At 32.4% G+C, this 21,656-nt stretch overlaps 1 protein-coding gene across 2 annotated transcripts in view; it reads left to right on the forward strand.

Annotated features, from left to right (window-relative positions):
• Positions 1 to 21,656, forward strand: part of LOC108909108 (alkaline phosphatase-like) — a 316,537-nt gene that overhangs the window by 133,381 nt on the left and 161,500 nt on the right. The window contains exons 1-2 of one of the 2 annotated variants that reach the window (XM_023454755.1): positions 7,475 to 7,618; positions 9,951 to 10,125. In XM_023454755.1, the coding sequence (XP_023310523.1) occupies positions 9,960 to 10,125 (166 nt within the window). In that variant the 5' untranslated portion in view covers positions 7,475 to 7,618; positions 9,951 to 9,959. Of the gene's footprint in view, positions 1 to 7,474; positions 7,619 to 9,950; positions 10,126 to 21,656 lie in introns of those variants that run through there. The other variant, XM_018713342.2, reaches the window with a different exon arrangement.

A 21,656-nucleotide genomic window follows, 5' to 3' on the forward strand; every position in this document is an offset into this window, starting at 1 on the left:
AAAAAAAATCGTTTTTTTTTTTGGACCACCCTACTATACATATTATTCTCCAAACGTAATTAGTAGCAAGTTTCTATATATTTTAGTAATTAGGCAGTGTTTTTTAAATTAATACGACTCACCAAAGTAAAAAAATAATTCAAGTTAATCATTTTTACTGAAAATAGCAGGTAATTTACGTATCGGATTGTTAACGTGAAAATATAAACATTAGACTGTTGACTATTCCTCTTATCCTCTTATACGTTTTTAAGCTTTTGAAGAAGAAACTACATGGAATTTTAAAAATTATATCTGCTTTTATAATAAAGGAATGGTAATTCTAAGATTGTTTAAGCTTATTAACTAAAAATTATTGCCTGCTTAATAAAAAAATATTATTGTCCTCGATAATCTATTAATGATTAATAAAATCTTTACTCTCTTTCCTTATAAGACTGTATGTACACAAATTGGAGCCGTTCCTGAACAATCGGGCGCGAGGCCTGTTAAAATATCGCCCAGCGTAAATTATTAAACAACACACCTTGAAGCGTTGGCCGCTAGAGCTAGAGCAGCACTTGCCGGGGTACCGTTTCGTGACTCACGCTGGGCGATATTTTTTGTACAAAATCCCGTCCTTAATGAAATGTTTTTTGTTTGCTCCTGAAAAGTTTAAGGGTTAAGGTAGTTCCTCCATATCAGAAAATATTTATTCGGTTTCAATATATTGCAAATTGGAGCTGCTATAGGAATTAGTAAATTTAAGAAGAAATAAAAAACTTAGATCAAAGCAAATATGTTGGATTACTATCCCTTCAACCACTCCATTGAAGTTTAGGAATTTTTTAGTTGAAAGTGCCAAATATGCTATGTTGGTTGCCTATGCTCGACGGTTACGTGGCTTGTATACATTTATGAAGGCTTTGTATCTCCTAAACTGTTTGCAAACCGCTTTTATGTGTTTTTGTATGTTTACTGGCAAAAGTTTGTAGACCTGGACTAATTTTGAGGATTAGGGTGTTCGATTTTTTTATTAAAACATCTCAAACCCGACCGCCAAGACTGTTTATTTCGAGTAAGCTGTTTGCTTAAGGAAACGAAAAACAGAAACTAATTAACTTCGTTAGGTGAAAGGGGGAAAGACTTCAAACGCTGGAATAAAAGTTTGTATTCACTTTACCGGAATATTTTTCTTTCCAAAGCAAAGAGGGTAAGAAAATATAGTTATTTCATTTGGCAACTTCAGAAAGTCCATGATTGTTTTCGGATTGTTTAGGCCGCATTAAATAACCCCTTTTCGGCGGGACCGCTTTTATCTAACCAGTGTTACCAACTTTAGAAGAGCTTTGGGTAACGGTATAATATAGAGATGGGTCACCCAATGAAAAATGCCGTAGATGTTGCAGATGCCGAAAAAATTTTTGGATTTTTTCGATAAAAACATCCAATTTAAAAAAATGTTTACAATGAACAATGACAAACCGCTACGTCCACGCTCGATATAATGCGATTGGCTGAACAGAACCTTGTGAAAAATTACATATAGCCTTTGAAACAGAAGGTTGTGTTTTAATGTAAACTTGATCTTACTGTTTTAAAAATTTTTCATTTCACCGAAATTTAACTGTCAACCTGAAGGGAATAAAAGTACTGTTCCAAACAAAGTTACCTACTGGTCACGTAGCTTTTAATCATTTATGAATGCTGCGAACATGTTTCTGTTGTGGATTTGACGAGTTCATTAATTGTTGAGCACTTCCATTAGGAACTTGGTTAACTTGCTTTGAAATTCTAACAAATGTATGCACATGCATTCACATAAATGCACACGGTTACTTCCCGATCGTATGAATAATACAGCAACAGCAAAAGCCCCTTGTTTGACAAACGGACCACTCTCGTAACCTGCCACTCATAAAATCAATTGTTTGAATGTTTGCGCTATTATTCGAACTACCACTGCTGCTGTTTATGCATCGACTCTAAATAGTACTGTTAATAAAATGTTGGTACATATTTGAGAATATATAATTATTTTCCTTATTATTACACAGAAAAAAAGAACAATAACTTTTCAGTTAAAAATTGGTGCTATTCTATTACATGTTAAATAAACGATTTTTTATACAAATTGGGCAAAATCACCTAAAATAAATTACAGTGAAACTTTTTGGCACGTGGTACAAGGCAGCAATTATTTTGTTCACAAATACGTTCGTTCCAGCTTCACAAATTGTTTAGTCAAAAATATTGCACTGCCTGACTTTTGTATTAGATAAGGCGAAAACCTCGCATTCGTGGGAGAAATTTCCCGACTCGATTTTTTTACATATTCAGATTCGTGAGTTGTACCTTAACATGATTCAAGACGATGCCGACCGGAAATCTAGTGCCCACTTGTTTAAACAAACTTTTTTGAAACAAATTGTAAAAATTGTTTTTTTTCACTCCTTTTAGTTTTTTTTGGCACATTATAAACAAAAAAGTTCCTATGCACTATGCCTCTAAAATTGATAGTTTTAAAGTTATAAACAATTTAAGTGCTAAAAATACGAAAATGACAATTTTCAACGGCCGATATCCGGGTTAAAAATTGTTATCTTTGATGTTGTCAGGTACCTAAATTAAAGTTTAAACATCCCCCTACAAGATGCTGAAGAGTTTTTGCGACTCGCATTATTCTAATGCCTTGTTTTTTAATTGTTAATACAGCGCTATGAGCCGCGAGCGCGCCTCTCTCATACGCGGATTCGCTATTTCGTCTAGCGACTTCAGCTTATGTTTTATGTCTGAATTAAGCAACGAAGAGTTTGATGTATTGCAAAGATTATACCTAAAAATATTAAATAAGCAAGGCAGAACAGCCGATGAAGGTAGAAAATTAATTTTCTCTCATTGTAGCGGAATGGGTATTAATTTAAGTAAAATACCATGCACTTCCGATGCATTGAAATTACACGTCTTAAGAGCTTCCTTACAAACGTACAATTTCCAAACGGTGCAAAATATTTTTATGAAATTTGGTACCCTAGGGTTTTTAAAGGCGCTAAATACGCTGGTATAATTATTTTTTGGATATTTCATAGAGGGCGCTAGTTGTACTACATTCCTATTACATTTTAAGGTATATTTTTTTAAGGTTAGGTTTTTCCCATTCAGCCTTCAATGTATAATTTTATTTTCTAAAAATAATGTACTCTTGTTAGAACTTCCTAATGTGGACTGTTTTCAAAAAAAAAGGCTTTTAATTGAACACTTACAATATTGCGGTGTATAAAATAAGTGACTTTTCTCAAAGTAGGCTGAAGTCAAAACTTATTGATGGATGTCTCATAAACAGCGTATACATTCTTAGTAATATTTGAAACTCTAATTAACTTTATATCAAAATTTTAGAAATTTTTCGTTACTGTAGTTAGTAATGACTAATTACAGTCACTAAAATTTTGATATAAAGTTAATTAAAATTGAAAATATTACTAAGAATGTATGCGTTGTTTATAAGACATCCATCAATAAGTTTTGACAAAAGCCTACTATGGGAAAAGTCAGTTCAATTAAAAACCTTTTTTCTCGAAAACCGTCCACATTAGGAAGTTTTAACAAGAGTTAGTAGTACCAAATTTCATAAAAATATTACGCACTGTTTGGAAATTTTCGTAAAAATTCTATTTTAAAAATTTTATTTTATCTCTCTGTATCTCGAAAACGAGGAGATAGACATATAGTTCATATGACAAAAAAATCTAATTTTTTGTCTTACTATCACCCCCTGTATTTACGGGAGGTCTTTCTGAAACACCTTGTATATTGTAGAAATATAGCACACAATAGAATGTACCTAAATAATTATATTTAAATTAAAATCTACAGCAAAATATAAAATCTAAAATGTTTCTTATAAATAATAAACTATATATTTTTTTCTGAAACAGATAAGCAGGTCTTAAATGCTGCTAAGAACTTAAACTTGGAACAAACAATTTGTTCTACAATTCTATTTATCTACCTACCTAATTTCATCTGTATGGTTGAGGCGACTATATAGGCTATTTGTTCAGAACCTTCGGTCGCATTTGAATCTTATATCTAATTATCTTTAATTGACTATACTTATCCACATATTTTGCTTTTTTCCTTTACCCTTTATTTATTTATTTATATACATATAAGCGTCAAACATCAAAAACTTCTGCTGACAGACAACTATGATATGTACATACTTCCTTTGGTTTTACTGCAACTTTTGACGTAAAAGCTCGGTCAAGTTATTCTACTGACTCTTATGTCGTTTTACAGAAGTCTCTATACTTTCCGATCTAGATCAGTAACAACGCACTTTTCGAGGTAAAAAGTAATCGAAAACGGACATCTTTTTAGGGCGGCAGTAGATAAACGAACTTATTTTGATGAAAAATTATTGTACTGAAGTGGGCTTTCCACGGCATTGTATTAATGCTTTAAAATTCGAAACATTACAAAAAGTAAAATCGAAACGGTTTATTTTAATTTAATTAATTTAATTTTAAAAGTAATTAATTTAATGGGTGAATTATGATAAAGGCAAATAGAAAAAATGTATATAAGATGAAATGCTATCAAAGACATCTAGGTGGGTTTTTCTATATCACATTTAAGAATTTTAGCGAACAATTTATCTCAGTCAAAATGCAATTAATTGTACGCAAAAACTGGGCTGAGCACGAATCAATATGGCGCTTGCCGGTACCTTGATCCACAAACAAGAAAAGTGTTATATAATACGGCAACATGATTCTAGTACCTAATGAGAGATTATCAATACACTGAAAGCATACTGACGATATTAAATGAAAAATTTAAAACAGAATATGGAAATTTTATTTACAAATTATATCTAAATTATCGCGTAGTACTTTTCAATCTAGTTATATATTGGTGGATAGCGCTATAAACAACAAATTTTTGCTTTGATTTTGTTTGTTTTTATGCATATACATAGGACTACATTTTATATTACTTATGCCCAACCATAATCATAATGCATAACATAAAATAACACTATGATTTTGCATTCAAAAGCAAATTATATTAAAAAAAAATTAATGCAAATTCTATGTAACTATAAATATGATTCGAACGCGAATTTCAATGTTTTCTGCGACCCAATTCTCCTCCCGATAATTTGCCGATCTGTGTTACGGTGCACGTGATACTTCATGCAAATTTTCCTGCTCATTTGCTCCCCATTTGCATACGCAACCATGAAGTATATCAATTTCATCAAGTTAGCCAAACAAATTGACATTGACTGGAATTACCGACTCGTGGTCTAATTCGTTTGTCTCGCAGAAGTCACACAATGGGCCTGTTTCGAAGCTTCCATATAATTGACAGCGTTTATCTGAAACAATTGAACAGCGACAACACTCGTTTTGTTTAGTTAGAAACATACTCGCATACTCTACGAATAGTTAATATCGGCTATTATACAGCGTGTGACTTTAGAAGGGGGTCATATTTATACTGAAAATTCCTTTGGCCTTGAGAAACGCGTACCGTAAATTTGTTTTTTTCACGGTCGGGAGTAGAAATCAGTTTCTATGACATCAAAATTAAAACAGAAGTAGTCGATTATTCCCAAGGGAGTATAATGCTCCCAAGGGAGTTTACATTATGGAGAACGTTTTTCATGCAAAAAAAAAGATAACATTGAAATNTTTCGTCTAGCGACTTCAGCTTATGTTTTATGTCTGAATTAAAAAAATTAAATTTTTAACACTAGTGTTAAAAGTAACTTACTTTTAACACGCGTGTCAAAAAATGACATTTTTAACATCAAAAATGACAATTAAAAAGCCCACTTTTAACAGTTTTGTAGAAAAACTATTTTTTCTACAATTCTATTTATCTACCTACCTAATTTCATCTGTATGGTTGAGGCGACTATATAGGCTATTTGTTCAGAACCTTCGGTCGCATTTGAATCTTATATCTAATTATCTTTAATTGACTATACTTATCCACATATTTTGCTTTTTTTTTCTACCCCTTTATTTATTTATATACATATAAGCGTCAAACATTAAAAACTTCTGCTGACAGACAACTATGACATACTTCCTTTGTTTTTACGGCAACTTTTGACGTAAAAGCTCGGTCAAGTTATTCTACTGACTCTTATGTCGTTTTACAGAAGTCTCTATACTTTCCGATCTAGATCAGTAACAACGCACTTTTCGAGGTAAAAAGTAATAGAAAACGGACATCTTTTTAGAGCGGCAGTAGATAAACGAACTTATTTTGATGAAAAATTATTGTACTGAAGTGGGCTTTCCACGGCATTGTATTAATGCTTTAAAATTCGAAACATTACAAAAAGTAAAATCGAAACGGTTTATTTTAATTTAATTAATTTAATTTTAAAAATAATTAATTTAATGGGTGAATTATGATAAAGGCAAATAGAAAAAATGTATATAAGATGAAATGCTATCAAAGACATCTAATCTAGGTGGGTTTTTCTATATCATATTTAAAAATTTTAGCGAACAATTTATCTCAGTCAAAATGCAATTAATTGTACGCAAAAACTGGGCTGAGCACGAATCAATATGGCGCTTGCCGGTACCTTGATCCACAAACAAGAAAAGTGTTATATAATACGGCAACATGATTCTAGTACCTAATGAGAGATTATCAATACACTGAAAGCATACTGACGATATTAAATGAAAAATTTAAAACAGAATATGGAAATTTTATTTAGTTATATATTGGTGGATAGCGCTATAAACAACAAATTTTTGCTTTGATTTTGTTTGTTTTTATGCATATACATAGGACTACGTTTTATATTACTTATGCCCAACCATAATCATAATGCATAACATAAAATAACACTATGATTTTGCATTCAAAAGCAAATTATATTAAAAAAAAATTAATGCAAATTCTATGTAACTATAAATATGATTCGAACGCGAATTTCAATGTTTTCTGCGACCCAATTCTCTTCCCGATAATTTGCCGATCTGTGTTACGGTGCACGTGATACTTCATGCAAATTTTCCTGCTCATTTGCTCCCCATTTGCATACGCAACCATGAAGTATATCAATTTCATCAAGTTAGCCAAACAAATTGACATTGACTGGAATTACCGACTCGTGGTCTAATTCGTTTGTCTCGCAGAAGTCACACAATGGGCCTGTTTCGAAGCTTCCAGATAATTTACAGTGTTTATCTGAAACAATTGAACAGCGGCAACACTCGTTCAGTTCAGTCAGAAACATACTCGCATACTCTATGAATAGAGTTAATATCGGCTATTATACAACCTGTGACTTTAGATGGGGGTCATATTTATACTGAGAATTCCTTTGACCTTGAGAAACGCGTACCATAAATTTGTATTTCTCATATTCTTTTAAATCTTATTTCGTAATTTCGATACTCCGCCCTAAACAGGATAGTGTAACCATAGTTTACAAAGTTCATCTATTTCAGTTCGGGTAAATATATATCACAAGAAATTTAAGCATGAAGACACAAACTCACCGTACTGTCACTAAATACTAAAATAAATACCGTGACTGTGCACTTGTTTACTTCATTGGAATATGTAAAGTGATTATAGTATAGTTCACTTAAACAAGGTCAGTATCTGAGGTTATTGTCACAGAGAGTCACAAATAAACACAGTGCTTTATATAATAAATAGTAACAGTGACTTATTAAAATTTTGAAATTATTTTAAAGATAGATCAGATTAGTATTTCTATTTATTTTTTATTATGGACATTTTATTAAACACAAAAAAAATATGTACTTCAAAACATATATTAGTTTTACTTAAAATTAATAATGTATCATCCATTAAGTATTAGTGAATAATGAAAAAAGTATAAATTATTTGAAATTTTTATTAGTGTTCGGCGCTTTGTTCATATTGATATAAAAAGAATATGATGACGGTAAAATAACATGTTGCAAAGTTTCGCCAAAGCAACGCTGCTATTGTCCGTTTTATACAGACTGTCCAGTGGCGTGCGTACACAAAAATTTAACTGCAGTTAAAACGAATTATAGCTGGACAATCTATTTAATTAAAAAAAAAATAGTTTCAGGTCAGTATTCTGGAGAACGCGTTCTATTACCTCAAAAAAATTCCCCATTTAAAATTGTACATGTATAATAAAATAATAATAAAGGTTTTCCATTTGCAGACGTGCAAAACTTCATTTCTTGCCATGTACAACAAGTTTCAAATACATAATATTACAATCCTCTGACAAATTCTAGTTTAGTCTAGTCTTACTTTATTCTGTATTCACTTGTCAACTAATAACAGTGATCCTTTATTAGCTTCTTTGCTTGAAACGGAAGAGACATAGTACGTACAGTGAATTTATTGGCAAACTATAAACTTGGAAGTTTTTCATTCTGTGCTGACAGAAATTGATTAAAGTCTAACATCGAGACTAGAGAAAATTACAGTTGAGAATAAGAAAACTACTGTTTACTAAACATTAAGAAAAAAAATTGTCAAGTTGTATCCAGTTAAATCTTGAATACATTTTTAATATTCTCTTTTATATATTGATTTAGAATATCAACTATAGTTTTTTATTCTTTTTAAAGCTAATTCAAATAAATCCTATCAAATTAAGTCAAACAACATTATTCGATACCAAAAATCTAGGTATGCAAAAAACATCCAACTTCACAGATTTTTTTCTAACAGTTTAATGAGTATTAGAGTGGTGTAATCCAATAATAGCATGTGAGACCTAATAATGGAATATATGTATTTTTGAAAGAAAGTGATGTATTTATATTATTTTTGTTTCACACTTGCAAAATTTGTTTGAAAAACTCGTGGACTCCGCTTAACTCGCTCTACATCTGTAAAGTGTTTACAGCGGTTGTCATGGTTATCGTCGTGCAGCAATGAAAGACGGAGTGGGAGTCGGCCATATTTATTATGCAGTTTGGGCTTTGTTTAGTCCAACTGTAACCAAATAATAGCTATTTATAGTATTCAGTCACGGCCTAATGTTAAATTTGCAGAAATTATTACCTGAACAAAAAAAATATGACCGTATAGGAAATTAAATTTTAAATTGAGTTTCTTGTTCTTTAAACTCGATCCAAAATAAAGAACATAGTTAAAAAAATCGCAAAGTTGCAAAAAACGTTTTTTTTTAATAACTAAAAAAATATAGCACCGATTGATTTTACCGAAATTTTAAACGAGAAAGTTGTAGGTTTTAAAAAGATCTATCGACTGATTATTTGTAAGTATCGATTGCTTTATTACTTTTCGAGATATATTGAAAAAACCGTTAAAAATCTTCTCTTTTCTCTTCTTCTATAACTCGTTTACATTTACGTTCCCATACTTGCTATTTACTGCAAGCATAGACTGCGGCAAGCCAAAAAAGTACATTTTTGAAAAATTTAAAAATATTAATTATTTTTCGAGATATATCGATTTTTTGAAAAAAAGGCGCTCTCGAAAATNTTTAGAATATTAACTATAGTTTTTTATTCTTTTTAAAGCTAATTCAAACAAATCCTATCAAATTGTCAATCAACATTCTTCGATGCAAAAATCTAGGTATGCAAAAACATCCAACTTCACAGATTTGTTTCTAACTGTTTAATGAGTATTATAGTGGTGTAATCCAATAATAGCATGTGAGACCTAATAATGGAATATATGTATTTTTGAAAGAAACTGTCGTCTATATTTGACCCAGACATGGCATGTTGATAGTTTTGCAAGAAATACTAGGGTAAACGTATATGCAATATTATGCCATATACAGGGTGGCTCACAATAAATACCGTAATGTAAAAAACAAATAAAAATACAATATTTTTAATTGCAAATGTGCAAATGTTTAATAATTTTCAATTGAAATGGTAAAAAACGTTGTAAATTCCCAAAGATCTGTAGTTTCAGCGTAACCTTTTTTTTTCCAGACCTACAATATGGACGCCCAGATAGGCGAGTCGTCGGCCTGTGCGACGGCACTCATGTGCGGGGTGAAGACCAACTTCGAAACGGTCGGATTAGACGCCAGGGGCCGCTTCGAGAACTGTTTTTCCAGCTTCTCCTCCCGCGTGTCATCCCTGATAGATTGGGCACAGGAGTCAGGTAAGCGAGCAAGAAATTATACGCTTTTTCGTCTAAGCCGAACATAAAACGGGATAAAAAGCTCTCTTCATTTAGTGCGCGGTAATCCCGAGCGGGTAAAAAATGGCCAGAAGAAGTGTAAGTGCGCACGAGGCCGTTTCCTTCGTCGGTACGGGGCGAAAAAGTTTTATTGGAGTGATGCCGCGAGTTTCATAGGGCTGTAAAAGATTCGTCAATGTTTTTGTGAAAGGAAAAACAGTTGTTTTGTAGGGTCATGACGTTTCCGAACACACGCTCAAGCTCAACTCAACACATTAAAAATGTATACAATTATTATAGTTGTTGATTTTTATATCGGGTGATTTTTTTAACCTGGAACTTTCGAATATATCCAAAAATAAGTTCTATGCGAAAATAATATGCATAATAAAAATTTAATCTTAATCCAAGACAAACTTTATAAACTGCCTTGAGAATATGATTGAGAGAATCAGAAATAATTATGTTGAAATTCAAGCAGACCGATTTATCATTTAAAATGTAACACTTGCAAAATTTGTTTGAAAAACTCGTGGACTCCTCGTAACTCGCTCTACATCTATAAAGTGTTTACAGCGGTGGTCATGGTTACCGTCGCGCAGCAATGAAAGACGGAGTGGGAGTCGGACATATTTATTATGCAGTTTGGGCTTTGTTTAGTCCAACTGTAATCAAATAATAGCTATTTATAGTCCAAGTATTCAGTCACGGCCTAATGTTAAATTTGCAGAAATTATTACCTGAACAAAAAAAATATGACCGTATAGGAAATTAAATTTTAAATCGAGTTTCTTGTTATTTAAACTCGATCTAAAATGAAGAACATAGTTAAAAAAAATCGCAAAGTTGCAAAAAACGGTTTTCTTAAAATAACTAAAAAAATATAGCACCGATTGAAAAATTTTAAAGGAGAAAGTTGTAGGTTTTAAAAAGATCTATCGACTGATTATTTGTAAGTATCAATTGCTTTTTTACTTTTTGAGATATATTGAAAAAACCCTTAAAAATCTTCTCTTTTCTCTTCTTCTATAACTCGTTTACATTTACGTTCCCATACTTGCTATTTACTGCAAGCACAGACCGCGGCAAGCCAACAAAAAAGTACATTTTTGAAAAATTTTAAAATATTAATTATTTTTCGAAATATATCGATTTTTTTAAAAAAAGGTACTTTCGAAAATTGGCTAGATCTTCTCAGCGGATAGCTCTACATCAACGATTTTCAAGTTATTTTCTTCGTAAAGAGTTATATTATCAACCTATTAAAAAATGTTGACGATTTTATTAATTTTAAGGATAAAAAAATGACTGAAAAAGTTGCACTTTTTTGGGTGTTTTTTTAAATAAGTTTCAATTTTTATTTTATGGAAATGACTTTTAAAGAAAGAAATTGCTGACGAATTGCTTCACGAATTTAAAAAATATATATTTTTTCTACGACCTTCTGAAGCCGAGATAATTTTTTTATAAAAAAAAAATTGGGGACGAAATTAACATTTTACAGCGATGCGTTTGATGGAGGTTAATATTGAATACTTATATTTTCAAAAACAAATAGTAGGATATGTTTAATTGATTTTTAGTATTAGTAATTGAGTAATAAACTGAGGCGTGCAAGCGCTTAGTGCGTCAGCTGGACCGGATAGTGAAGTAGAGGGAAGCGGCGCGCGCTCGCTCTGAAAACTAATGACGTACAGTCTAAATGGCTCGCGCTTGCAAAATCTTTCATATTTTTTTAAATAAAAAGTATTATCTCGGCACCAGAAGGTCGTAGAAAAACATTCACATAACTACTAAAAAACTACCACAGATAACAGGTAAAAACTACCGCAACGACGGATTTCAGTATTAGGAGTCACATGGCTCTCCACGCGTATTGCGAATGACGCTAGAGACTACAGTTGTCCAGCTATGTAGTGGTTTAATGTGCTATAACTTCAATAATTTTTTTCTCAGAAACTATAAGGATTTTACAATTTTTTTTTTACAATATTGACTCCATTTCTCATGCCGCATCTATTCCCAAATTTTTTTGGATAAGTTGTGAATCACCCTGTATAATGCTTGGACTATTAAGGCTACTTTTCTTATTCAACGTAATTTGTTCAGGTGTGGTGTAATGTTTTATTACCTACGTATTGCTTCTTGTGCGTCCATTAAAAGATTGTAAAAGTTTAAATTGATTGTAAAGACAGACTAATAGTAACGTTATCTATTGAAAAAATCAATGATGCGAGAAATTCCAAAAGCAGAAGACTGGACTTTCACTATAAAAAATAATGTTGAGCACAATTTCCCTATATTTCAATAGTCCTTAAAATAAAACTGCCCAATTATATTTATTTTTTCAATACTTTATACCTAAATTTTTCCGCCCTCCTTGATATGGAAGTCGAGAACCGCCACTGCATTTATTGCATTCCAAAGTAAGACCTACCGAGGTGGGTGTGTAATATTTTACGGTATCGACGGGGGAAGAATTTGCAAGATGTAAATCATCGAACCGTACACCTTCGACAAGGTGATAAACGGTCCGTACGACTGAAACGTACTCTAAGCCCATCGAGATCCTGCTGCAGTTCTGAATAAAATGTAATCAACTTTCAACTGGAAATAAATTCGAACCTTAACGAATTTGACAAATTGTCTCCCAGAGAGTTGCATTTTTCCCTGCGAATGGCTTGAATTTAGTTTCGTACGTGATATGTCACAGCTACGGGGATTTATCTCATATAGTTGTTGTTCAGTTGCATAGCCCGGTTTAATATTTTGTAATTTATTCCAGTTTTGTAATGGAAGTAATGAATTATTAGACTGCTCATTTCATAAATTACAACGACGAAATACGAATTCGCGCACAACAACACGTACAAATAATATGGAAATGTAGGATTTCAAATGAGTTACGACATCCTCAAAACTTTAACGAAGAACGGTACAATGCAGATACTGGTATACATTGGACAGCAGTAAAATAGAAAATAATACAAATAAAATAAAAGTATGCATGTGAGACCCCTGTGGCTATTCTGCCCATGGAATCAGTACCATTAATTTATAACAAAAACTAGCTCTAGTAACTACGAGATGGCGTTAGTGCTGCTATACAGGGTGTCCCACCACGAACTCCATCGATGGATATCTGGGAAACCGCTCGAAGGATTTTTTTAAAATTGTGATGGTGTGATACGGACCGTGGGGCCTAGCAACCGGAAGTCGATACTAACTTTCTTATTTTAAATGGAACCCCCTATATATTATTACATTTTTAGAAAGGGCATCCATTTTTACGTTGATAACATATAGCACACTCCATACTTAGGATTGACCGTTTCCGAGGTAGGTATTTTGATTTTTAAGCAAAAATTGAAAGAAGCAGAACTGTGAGCAAAAATAGTTTTCCTGGAAATATAGGTTTATTTTTTTGTACAAATTGGACATTTTGTAGAGGAAGACCTAATTTATCGAATTTGACATGAAAATTTTCCAGTTTTTATACAGGGTGGTCAAATTTTTTTTATCGAATATGAAGTTCAGAAAATGTGGAAAACTCGAAATTTTTTAATGGAAACGTATTCGCATCCTGTACTAAAATTAAGTGTAACTTTTGACTTCCACCCGTATTTCGTGTACGGCCGGCAGCACTAGTTGTAAAAAGGTGTATTAGGATTATTATTAATTATTATATTAATTAAAACCCAGAATGGCGGTCTGAAAAATGTCCGAGACAGCGCGAACATGCGAAGGGTGAGCCCTTGGAATCGGGATGATAGGAAAATATTTAATCTAGTATACGAGGACGCGTGTGGATTCGAAAACACAGTCAGCACTCACTGTCAATGTCGAAAATTCAATTTTTGATGAAGTAATACCAGTCGGACGGTGACCCAAACGCCAACGTCACAAATAAGCGACTTGGGATTATTTAGAATCACCGCCGACTAATACATACTACGAGTAGTAAATATAAAATTAACAAACTATTATTATATATACATTTTTTTTTTAATCGCAATTGCATAATGCCGCATCACTTTGTTAAAGTTTCCCTATACCTAAACCCAGTGGTTTTCANAAATAAGCGACTTGGAATTATTTAGAATCACCGCCGACTAATACATACTACGAGTAGTAAATATAAAATTAACAAACTATTATTATATATACATTTTTTTTTTAATCGCAATTGCATAATGCCGCATCACTTTGTTAAAGTTTCCCTATACCTAAACCCAGTGGTTTTCATTTTATTTACGAATAATCATTTCCCATAAACTTAGACAATTTAGGCACTGTAACTATTCCGTATTGTGGTCACGACGATATATCTTTTGTCGCCACTCGCGTAAATTGTTTAACAATAGACATTCAGCTTTGGTGGCCTATAAATCCGTTGTTTATAATTAAAGGTCTTTTCATGCTCTTTCCAAACATATGACACATGACATAATTAATACTGCAACTAGGGGATTTAAAAAAAAAATTCTCCTGGTTGCAAAATTGCGTTTGAGTGAAAAATAATAATGAATTATGATAAAATATGTTGAAATCTGCCTACAAAAAAATCGGCGTCACTATTGGTAGCGTTCCGTGTCCTGTAGACCGACTGTTAATTAATTGCTTTATAAGGCCATAACTTAGAAACTATTCAACTGAGTTTTGTAGGTTTTTTAAAGACGAAAAATAGTAATTATCTATTTTTCTGTACGACCAAAAAGAACAAAGATGCAAAAAAAAAATGTGGTTATGTAAGACTTAGAAAGGTATACTTTCACCAAGTTTCGTCAAAATTAAATTATTTTTGCGGAAATTAGAAATAAAAAATAAATAATACGAAAATAACCTGTTTTTCGCATTTTTCTGGGAAATTTTGAGGTTATCTTAAAAAGTGACCTCTACTGTTGCAGATTTTTGCATGATCTACAACTTTTGTATTGGATACTTTCTTGTTTGATCAACTTTCGCCAGAAATATCAATGATACAATTTTTCACAACATTTCAACCGCGCAAATCAACCCTCCGCCACCCCTGCTCAAGCATTTATTATTTTTACGTTTATTATAGCCCCTTTACCATTTCCACTTATAAAAGTCCAGGTAACAATTTTTTTTCTCTGAGTGTAATTTGGTTGAACTATAGCCCAAATGTTCGGCTAAAATGCGATAATTGATATTTTTGAGATGCTCAATTCTAATTTCATGAATTATTTTATTGAAGATTTTGACTGGTCTTTGATGAATAAAAGTATAGTTTAGATGGAATCTGCTGTGCTCACGGATTTCGATTGGCCAACATGTTGCTCATCATTTTTATACAGATGACACAAACATATTAGGCTTTTTTTCGCGAGTGAATATTGGTGAATACGTCTGACTTGTAGTTACTGTTTTTATATCTTTTAATCTTATTTCTAACCTTGTCTAACCTGAACAGATCGCAAAAATGTATATACTCACTATTCAGTGGTGCAGCCTGTCATATGTACTTTGACGACTTTGACATATGGGTTCTAACTTCTAACCAGTAACCATAATTTGTCATCCTTTATTGCTTCCAGTAATCTAGTGTTTTGGGAATTTGTGTTATCTCACTATATAATATATGTATTTGCTTCAAATAAAACTGAAGAAATATATCAATGCTTTCTTTAGAATATTTTTAAGTGGCAAATTTAAAAAGCGTGAAAAGTATGTAGATTCTGATGTTGCAAGATATGCGAATATTCGACATAATCGTTATCGTAAGAGAATGGAAGGTTAGGTCGGTTTTTTATGTAATTCATACGAAGACCTGAATTACAAATGATTCCACCAATATTATCTCTGGCCTAGGTCACAAAAAAAAGAGGATAATCCCGAAGCAAAGTGGATCGCAAATATGTCCCATATAAAAAATTAATCTCACCATTAAGTAAAATATTTGGTGTTTCAACGTCTACGTTTACTAAAACATCTGTGCCTCTAAAGTTTAAATTTAAACTGACCACTTCCACAGCCGTATCAGAATCCATCATTTTGCTGAACGATTTTTATCCTCATTCAAACAAAATGTCAAAATGAAAAAGGTTAAGTTACCGGCTGACAATACTAGTTGAATATACCAACAGAATATTCAGCTGAAGGGTGAAGAGTTCAGTCATTTGATCTAAACTTGTGACGTCACATAGTAGTTTAAATGACTGACTATTCTCGCAAACACGTAATATTCACTCATACTACACATACTACAGCATACGACTTCACTCGCGAAAAAAAGTTTATTGTCACTTCAGACGCAGTAACTCCGTTTCTATCCAAATGTCATCAAATTTGACAGTACGTCAGTGGATGATTTACCTTTCGGACGCATATAATTACCAATATATGGCATTATTAGAAATACTTATTTTTGAAAAGACCTCTTTATTTTGTCTCTTCTTCAACCTCCAAAACGCTTCAAAGTAGTGATGCCCCTCACAGTCTGCTAATAAAGTAGGTAACTGCTGAACAAATTTGGTAATAAACAGATTATTTTCTAAAGCATTATTAAATTTTAAACTTCTAATATTCGATTAAAGTACCTCAAAACGATATCTTCTTCTTAACATCTTATTTTGCTATACAGGAACAGGTGCATGCGTTTCATCATAACTATTTAAATAGTATGGATGGATGGATATTTCCTTGTTTGAAAAAGGAGAATGAAACCTTCCACTCACGTATTCCATCCCGAAACGTTCGGCATTCGCGTCCGATGAACTGGAAACAACGGAGGAAAAAAAACAAAGGAAACGAAAAAGGTAGTGGAACAATTAAAATGTTCCCGTGAAACCACCAAGGCATAATAAAAAAGAAAAGCGACCTGAAACTTCATGGAAAAGTAAATCATTCCGTAGTCTGTGAAATATTCAGGAATTAAAAAACAGCGCTTTGCGTTATTGTGAGTAAAGTTCCTTTTATGAGAAACTCAACCAACTGGAAGCATTAGTATAATGAGTTCTTTCACGTAAGCTGCTGCATTTCTTTTAAAATTCGGAAAATGTATTGCCGGGGTTCAGCCGCGCCTCACGTCGATTGTTTGCACAATAGAATCGAAATTGGAACAGATGTTTAAGATCGTTCGTAACAAATATTACAATTAAACAATTGTCAATATAAATGTTAGGAAAAAATACAAAAAAATGTTTAATCACGTCATTTCATTTGTAATTTTTTTCAATAAAAAAAAATAGAAAACGAAAAACACCACTGAAAAAATTTGAGGATTTATAAAAAATGTCAATGTATTTTATAAGAAAAAAAAATATTTGTAAAATGGTAATCATCGAGAAATTTTCGTATTTTTTTTTTCGAAAACTAAAATAAAACAGTGAAGATAGGTCCAGATAATATTGATCTATTTTTTTCAAAAAGTACTGAGGGTTGCTTTCGCTGTACAGCAAGAAATAAACGCTCTCTCAACGGTACTAATAAAGAATTTTATTGAAAACTGGTGTACAGAAAACTTGTGTATGAAAAGACGTGTTAAAAGGGTGAATGTTCGTTGGAAAGTGGTCTTCTATGCAGTGTTGCCAGACGATTTAAATTTTGTGTACCAACTGCGGCACAAAAATGTACCAGATTTTAAATGATCGTACCAGATTTCAGAAATTACATTCCCTCCAATTTTATAAGGAAATAATCACCGAGTGGAGTTACTGATATGAAAGCCAATTATTTAAGGGTAAATATGAATTTTAACAATAAGGATCATTGATTTTTATTATTAAAAGAGAATAAATTTAAGTCACTACGTATTTATTAAATGATTAAATAAAACCAATATTATAACATATTCTATATATGTATTTTTGCAATGTAAGTCTTTGGCAATATCCGAATCAGGGCATATTATTATCGCTTTAATTAATTTGGGTAAATGGTCCATTATTATAAATGGCAAATTATGTTCGTGAAGAAACATAGTCAGTTTCAGTTAGGCAGAATACACCTGCTTATCATGAATTAACTTTTTGTCGTCTTTAATATAATTTGTTATTTTAGGGGTAAATTTAGTTTTTTGAATATTGTTCTGATGTTTTTCGGAAGACTCGTGTCTTTTTAGATGTGTTAGACTGCCAACGACAGTTGTACTACACACTGGCAAAATCCTAATTTTTTTTCTATTTTTCTTAACCAAGGAAAGTCAGTTAGCCAATTTGCATTAAACTTATGTTTGTATTTTTTAACTTTTGGTCGGTTTTAATCCTCTTCGTCATCCGTTTCATGTAATTTTAAAATACTGAAAATATAAATAAGTAATAATTATGCATTCCACAATAATAATATATTTTTAAACTTACGTTATCTGTCTCTTTATTGACATCTTTTTGATTTATATAGTACTTTATAATCTGTGTTTATAATTTTATAAAGTAATTTAATCATCCACTCCTAACGAAACTCGAAAATGGTCGAAAACCAACATAACCTAACAAAATACAAAATTTGAAAGAATAGAACCACAGACACCATAGACCACAGTTAAATAGAACAGAGAACGCAAAGGAAAATATCATACCATAGACCATAGCTTACCATAGTATGCCTTAGGTTAGGTTGGTTAAGTCGGTTAGGTGATCATGTAATTGATGGCAACAACAAAACAAACTGTTAATCGAAAATATTCAAACATGCTACAGATTGAGGTCAAGTATGAAAAATATTATAAAAATTATTTTACTGAAACACCATTTTGTACCAGAATTCAGTTTTTTTTTAAATGTAGTATCAGTGTATTTTTTTCTTCGAAAAGTACCAAATCTGGTACAATTGTACTGCCTCTGGCAACACTGCTTCTCTGTGTGCATTCGGTTGTAGGTATCTTGGTAGTCGGTGGCAGAAGTCCCTGGCCCTGGCGCCACTCTACAGGGGTCGGATTCCGGGAACCCTGTGGTGCGTTCGGCGGCGTTCTTGACGTAACGCCTAAAAATGGGTCACATGCAACATGTGTACCCACAGTACTTACATTTAAAAACAAAAATTTTGAAAAAAAAAACGTTCCGGTAACTCAATTATTGAAAAAGTTATGGTTATTTAAAAAATTCATAACATTTTTTGAAAAAATTCTCAGAGACGTTCTCAATGGGGTAGAAAACAATAAAAAAGTTTCAGCCAAATCGAAAGGAGTCAGGGTTCAAAGTGGCCGATTTGGCGTGGAATGTCCCATATGTATTAATCGATTTTGATTTACTTTTAGGTTGTAGACTTTTGCTTTCAATCTACAAATTTTGGTGTTAAACACAGTATTTTTTAAAACTCAACTTCTACAAAATTGATGTATGGTGATAATATCCGTTCATAACTTTTTCCTCTTTCAGGCAATAATGATAAATATTTTTTATTTGATAGATGACACCATTTGGAAGTTTTTGGGTCTCTTATAGAATTTTGATTAAATGAGCGGTTTTGGTACAAAAAATATTTGTTAAATGTCTACGTTATCTTGCGACCCATATTACAATACTTAACAAAGTGCTAGTAGTAACTGATTTTGCAGGTTGACTGTAATTTCAGTTTGATCTTTAAGTAATAGTACCTGACAATTCTTAATGAGTGTTTACTACGATAAGATATACCACATGTTACTTCATTTTTCGATAAGACGAATTAAGAATTATTTACAACTTGCCTAATTTTATTGAAATAATTCGTAAAAATAAATCAAATAGAATAAAAAATGTTGGAGATAAAAGTAACAAAGTTGATGTTATTAAATTTAGTACAACTTATTATAAAAACTGTTCAAAATGACCAACAAAGGTAATTTGGCGAAGAGAGTTAAATGACACTCTTTGCAGTTTTTAGGTGCTATTTTTTTAAACATTTATGGTATTTGGGATATGCCTCCACAACTCTTCTTCCGTGTTAGATCTGGAAGCATGCACTGTTGTTTTCAGAATGCCCCAAAGATAAAACTCGTAAGGTGTTAAGTCTGGTGAACATACAGGCCAGGTAACAGAAACATTATCCCTCTACCGATCCATCAACGAGGGAATCTTTGGTTCAGATACTGATGGACATGTACAGAGAATGTGCCGAAGCGCCATTATGCATAAACCACATGTTAGCTCTGAGTAATAACGGCACATCTTTCAATAACTCGGGTTTTGCAAAAATTCCAAATAAATTTCCCCATTCAGTCTATCGGGTAGAATAACAGAGCCAATAATAATGCTATCAATGATCCCAAACCAAACATTGATGTGAAATTCATGCAGATAATGTTTCACTTTGATAGCATGTGGATTTTCTTGAGCATACTCATGTTCATTGTGAATATTTATTATTCCGCTTCTACTAAAACAGAATTGAAAAGTACAATGATTTAAATAGCAAACTGAAATTACAGTCAACCTACAAAATCAGTGCCTACCAGCAGTTTGTTAAGTGGCAAGATAATGTAGACATTCAAAAAATATTTCTTTGTACCCAAACCGCTGAGAATTCTACAAGAGACCCATAAACTTCCAAATAATATCATCTACCAAATTAAAAATAGTTGTCATTATCGCCCGAAAGAGAAAAAAGTTATGAACGATATTCTCACCATACATCAATTTTGTAGGAGTTGTGAGTTTTAAAAAACACTCTGTATAACACCAAAATGTCTAAATTGAAAGCAAAAATCCACACCCCAAAAATAATCAAAATCGAATAATACGTATTCGAGTTATTTACAAAATTCAAAAAATTTTACGAACTTTGATGCCATCTAGTGGCCAAATGAAGCGATTTAGGATAGAGGTGAATTAGCCTAAATCTGCTGCCTATTTTGAGTCCACGAATCTTCCGTTATACACGTTATTCTGGGACACCCTGTAGATCTACGGAGAAAAATACTGGTTCGATCAAGTCTGTTACTGATTTTATTGGGGTTGCCATGGAAAAAATCCTTTCAATGCTATGTTCATTAGCTAGTAAACTACTACTATAAAGAAGGTCTTGACCTATGAGATACTGTTTAGCACTTGTACTTTGTTTTGCTTCTAAGCAATGTGTTACAGTTTAAACCATTGAGTTGAGCTTACTATGTGATATCTTTCTCCGAGAACTCCAATGATTTTAACTGATATTGTTGGAAGCAACTACCCTGCGGACAACAGCCCTGTCCATATGATATGACATACTTCTATATTATACCTCACCCACACTCGGTCACAAAGTGCGTCATATGGTCAAAACTAATGGAGAGAAGCGAATGACAACTAATTATTTTTTGTTTCTAAAATCGCAGTGGAGCGAGCTCTGCAAGAACAAACCCTGTTGCAATCCGTCCACGGATTCTATTTAGCCGGAATTTTATCGGGTCTAGATAACGATCCCTCGAAATCCCTATTAGTTTATGCCCGCTGGCGATCTCCAATGTCAATTTATGTTTTCCTTTTACCATCGAAACGATATATTCGGGGCATTTCCTATTTAGAAAAAAGATTTACAACCCGTACCGGCCAGAAAATATGTAAATTCGACGCGAAAGTTCGCGATTTGTTGCT

This window comes from Anoplophora glabripennis, unplaced genomic scaffold (assembly GCF_000390285.2).
Source record: "Anoplophora glabripennis isolate ALB-LARVAE unplaced genomic scaffold, Agla_2.0 scaffold375, whole genome shotgun sequence".
Classification (NCBI taxonomy): Eukaryota; Metazoa; Arthropoda; class Insecta; order Coleoptera; family Cerambycidae; genus Anoplophora; species Anoplophora glabripennis.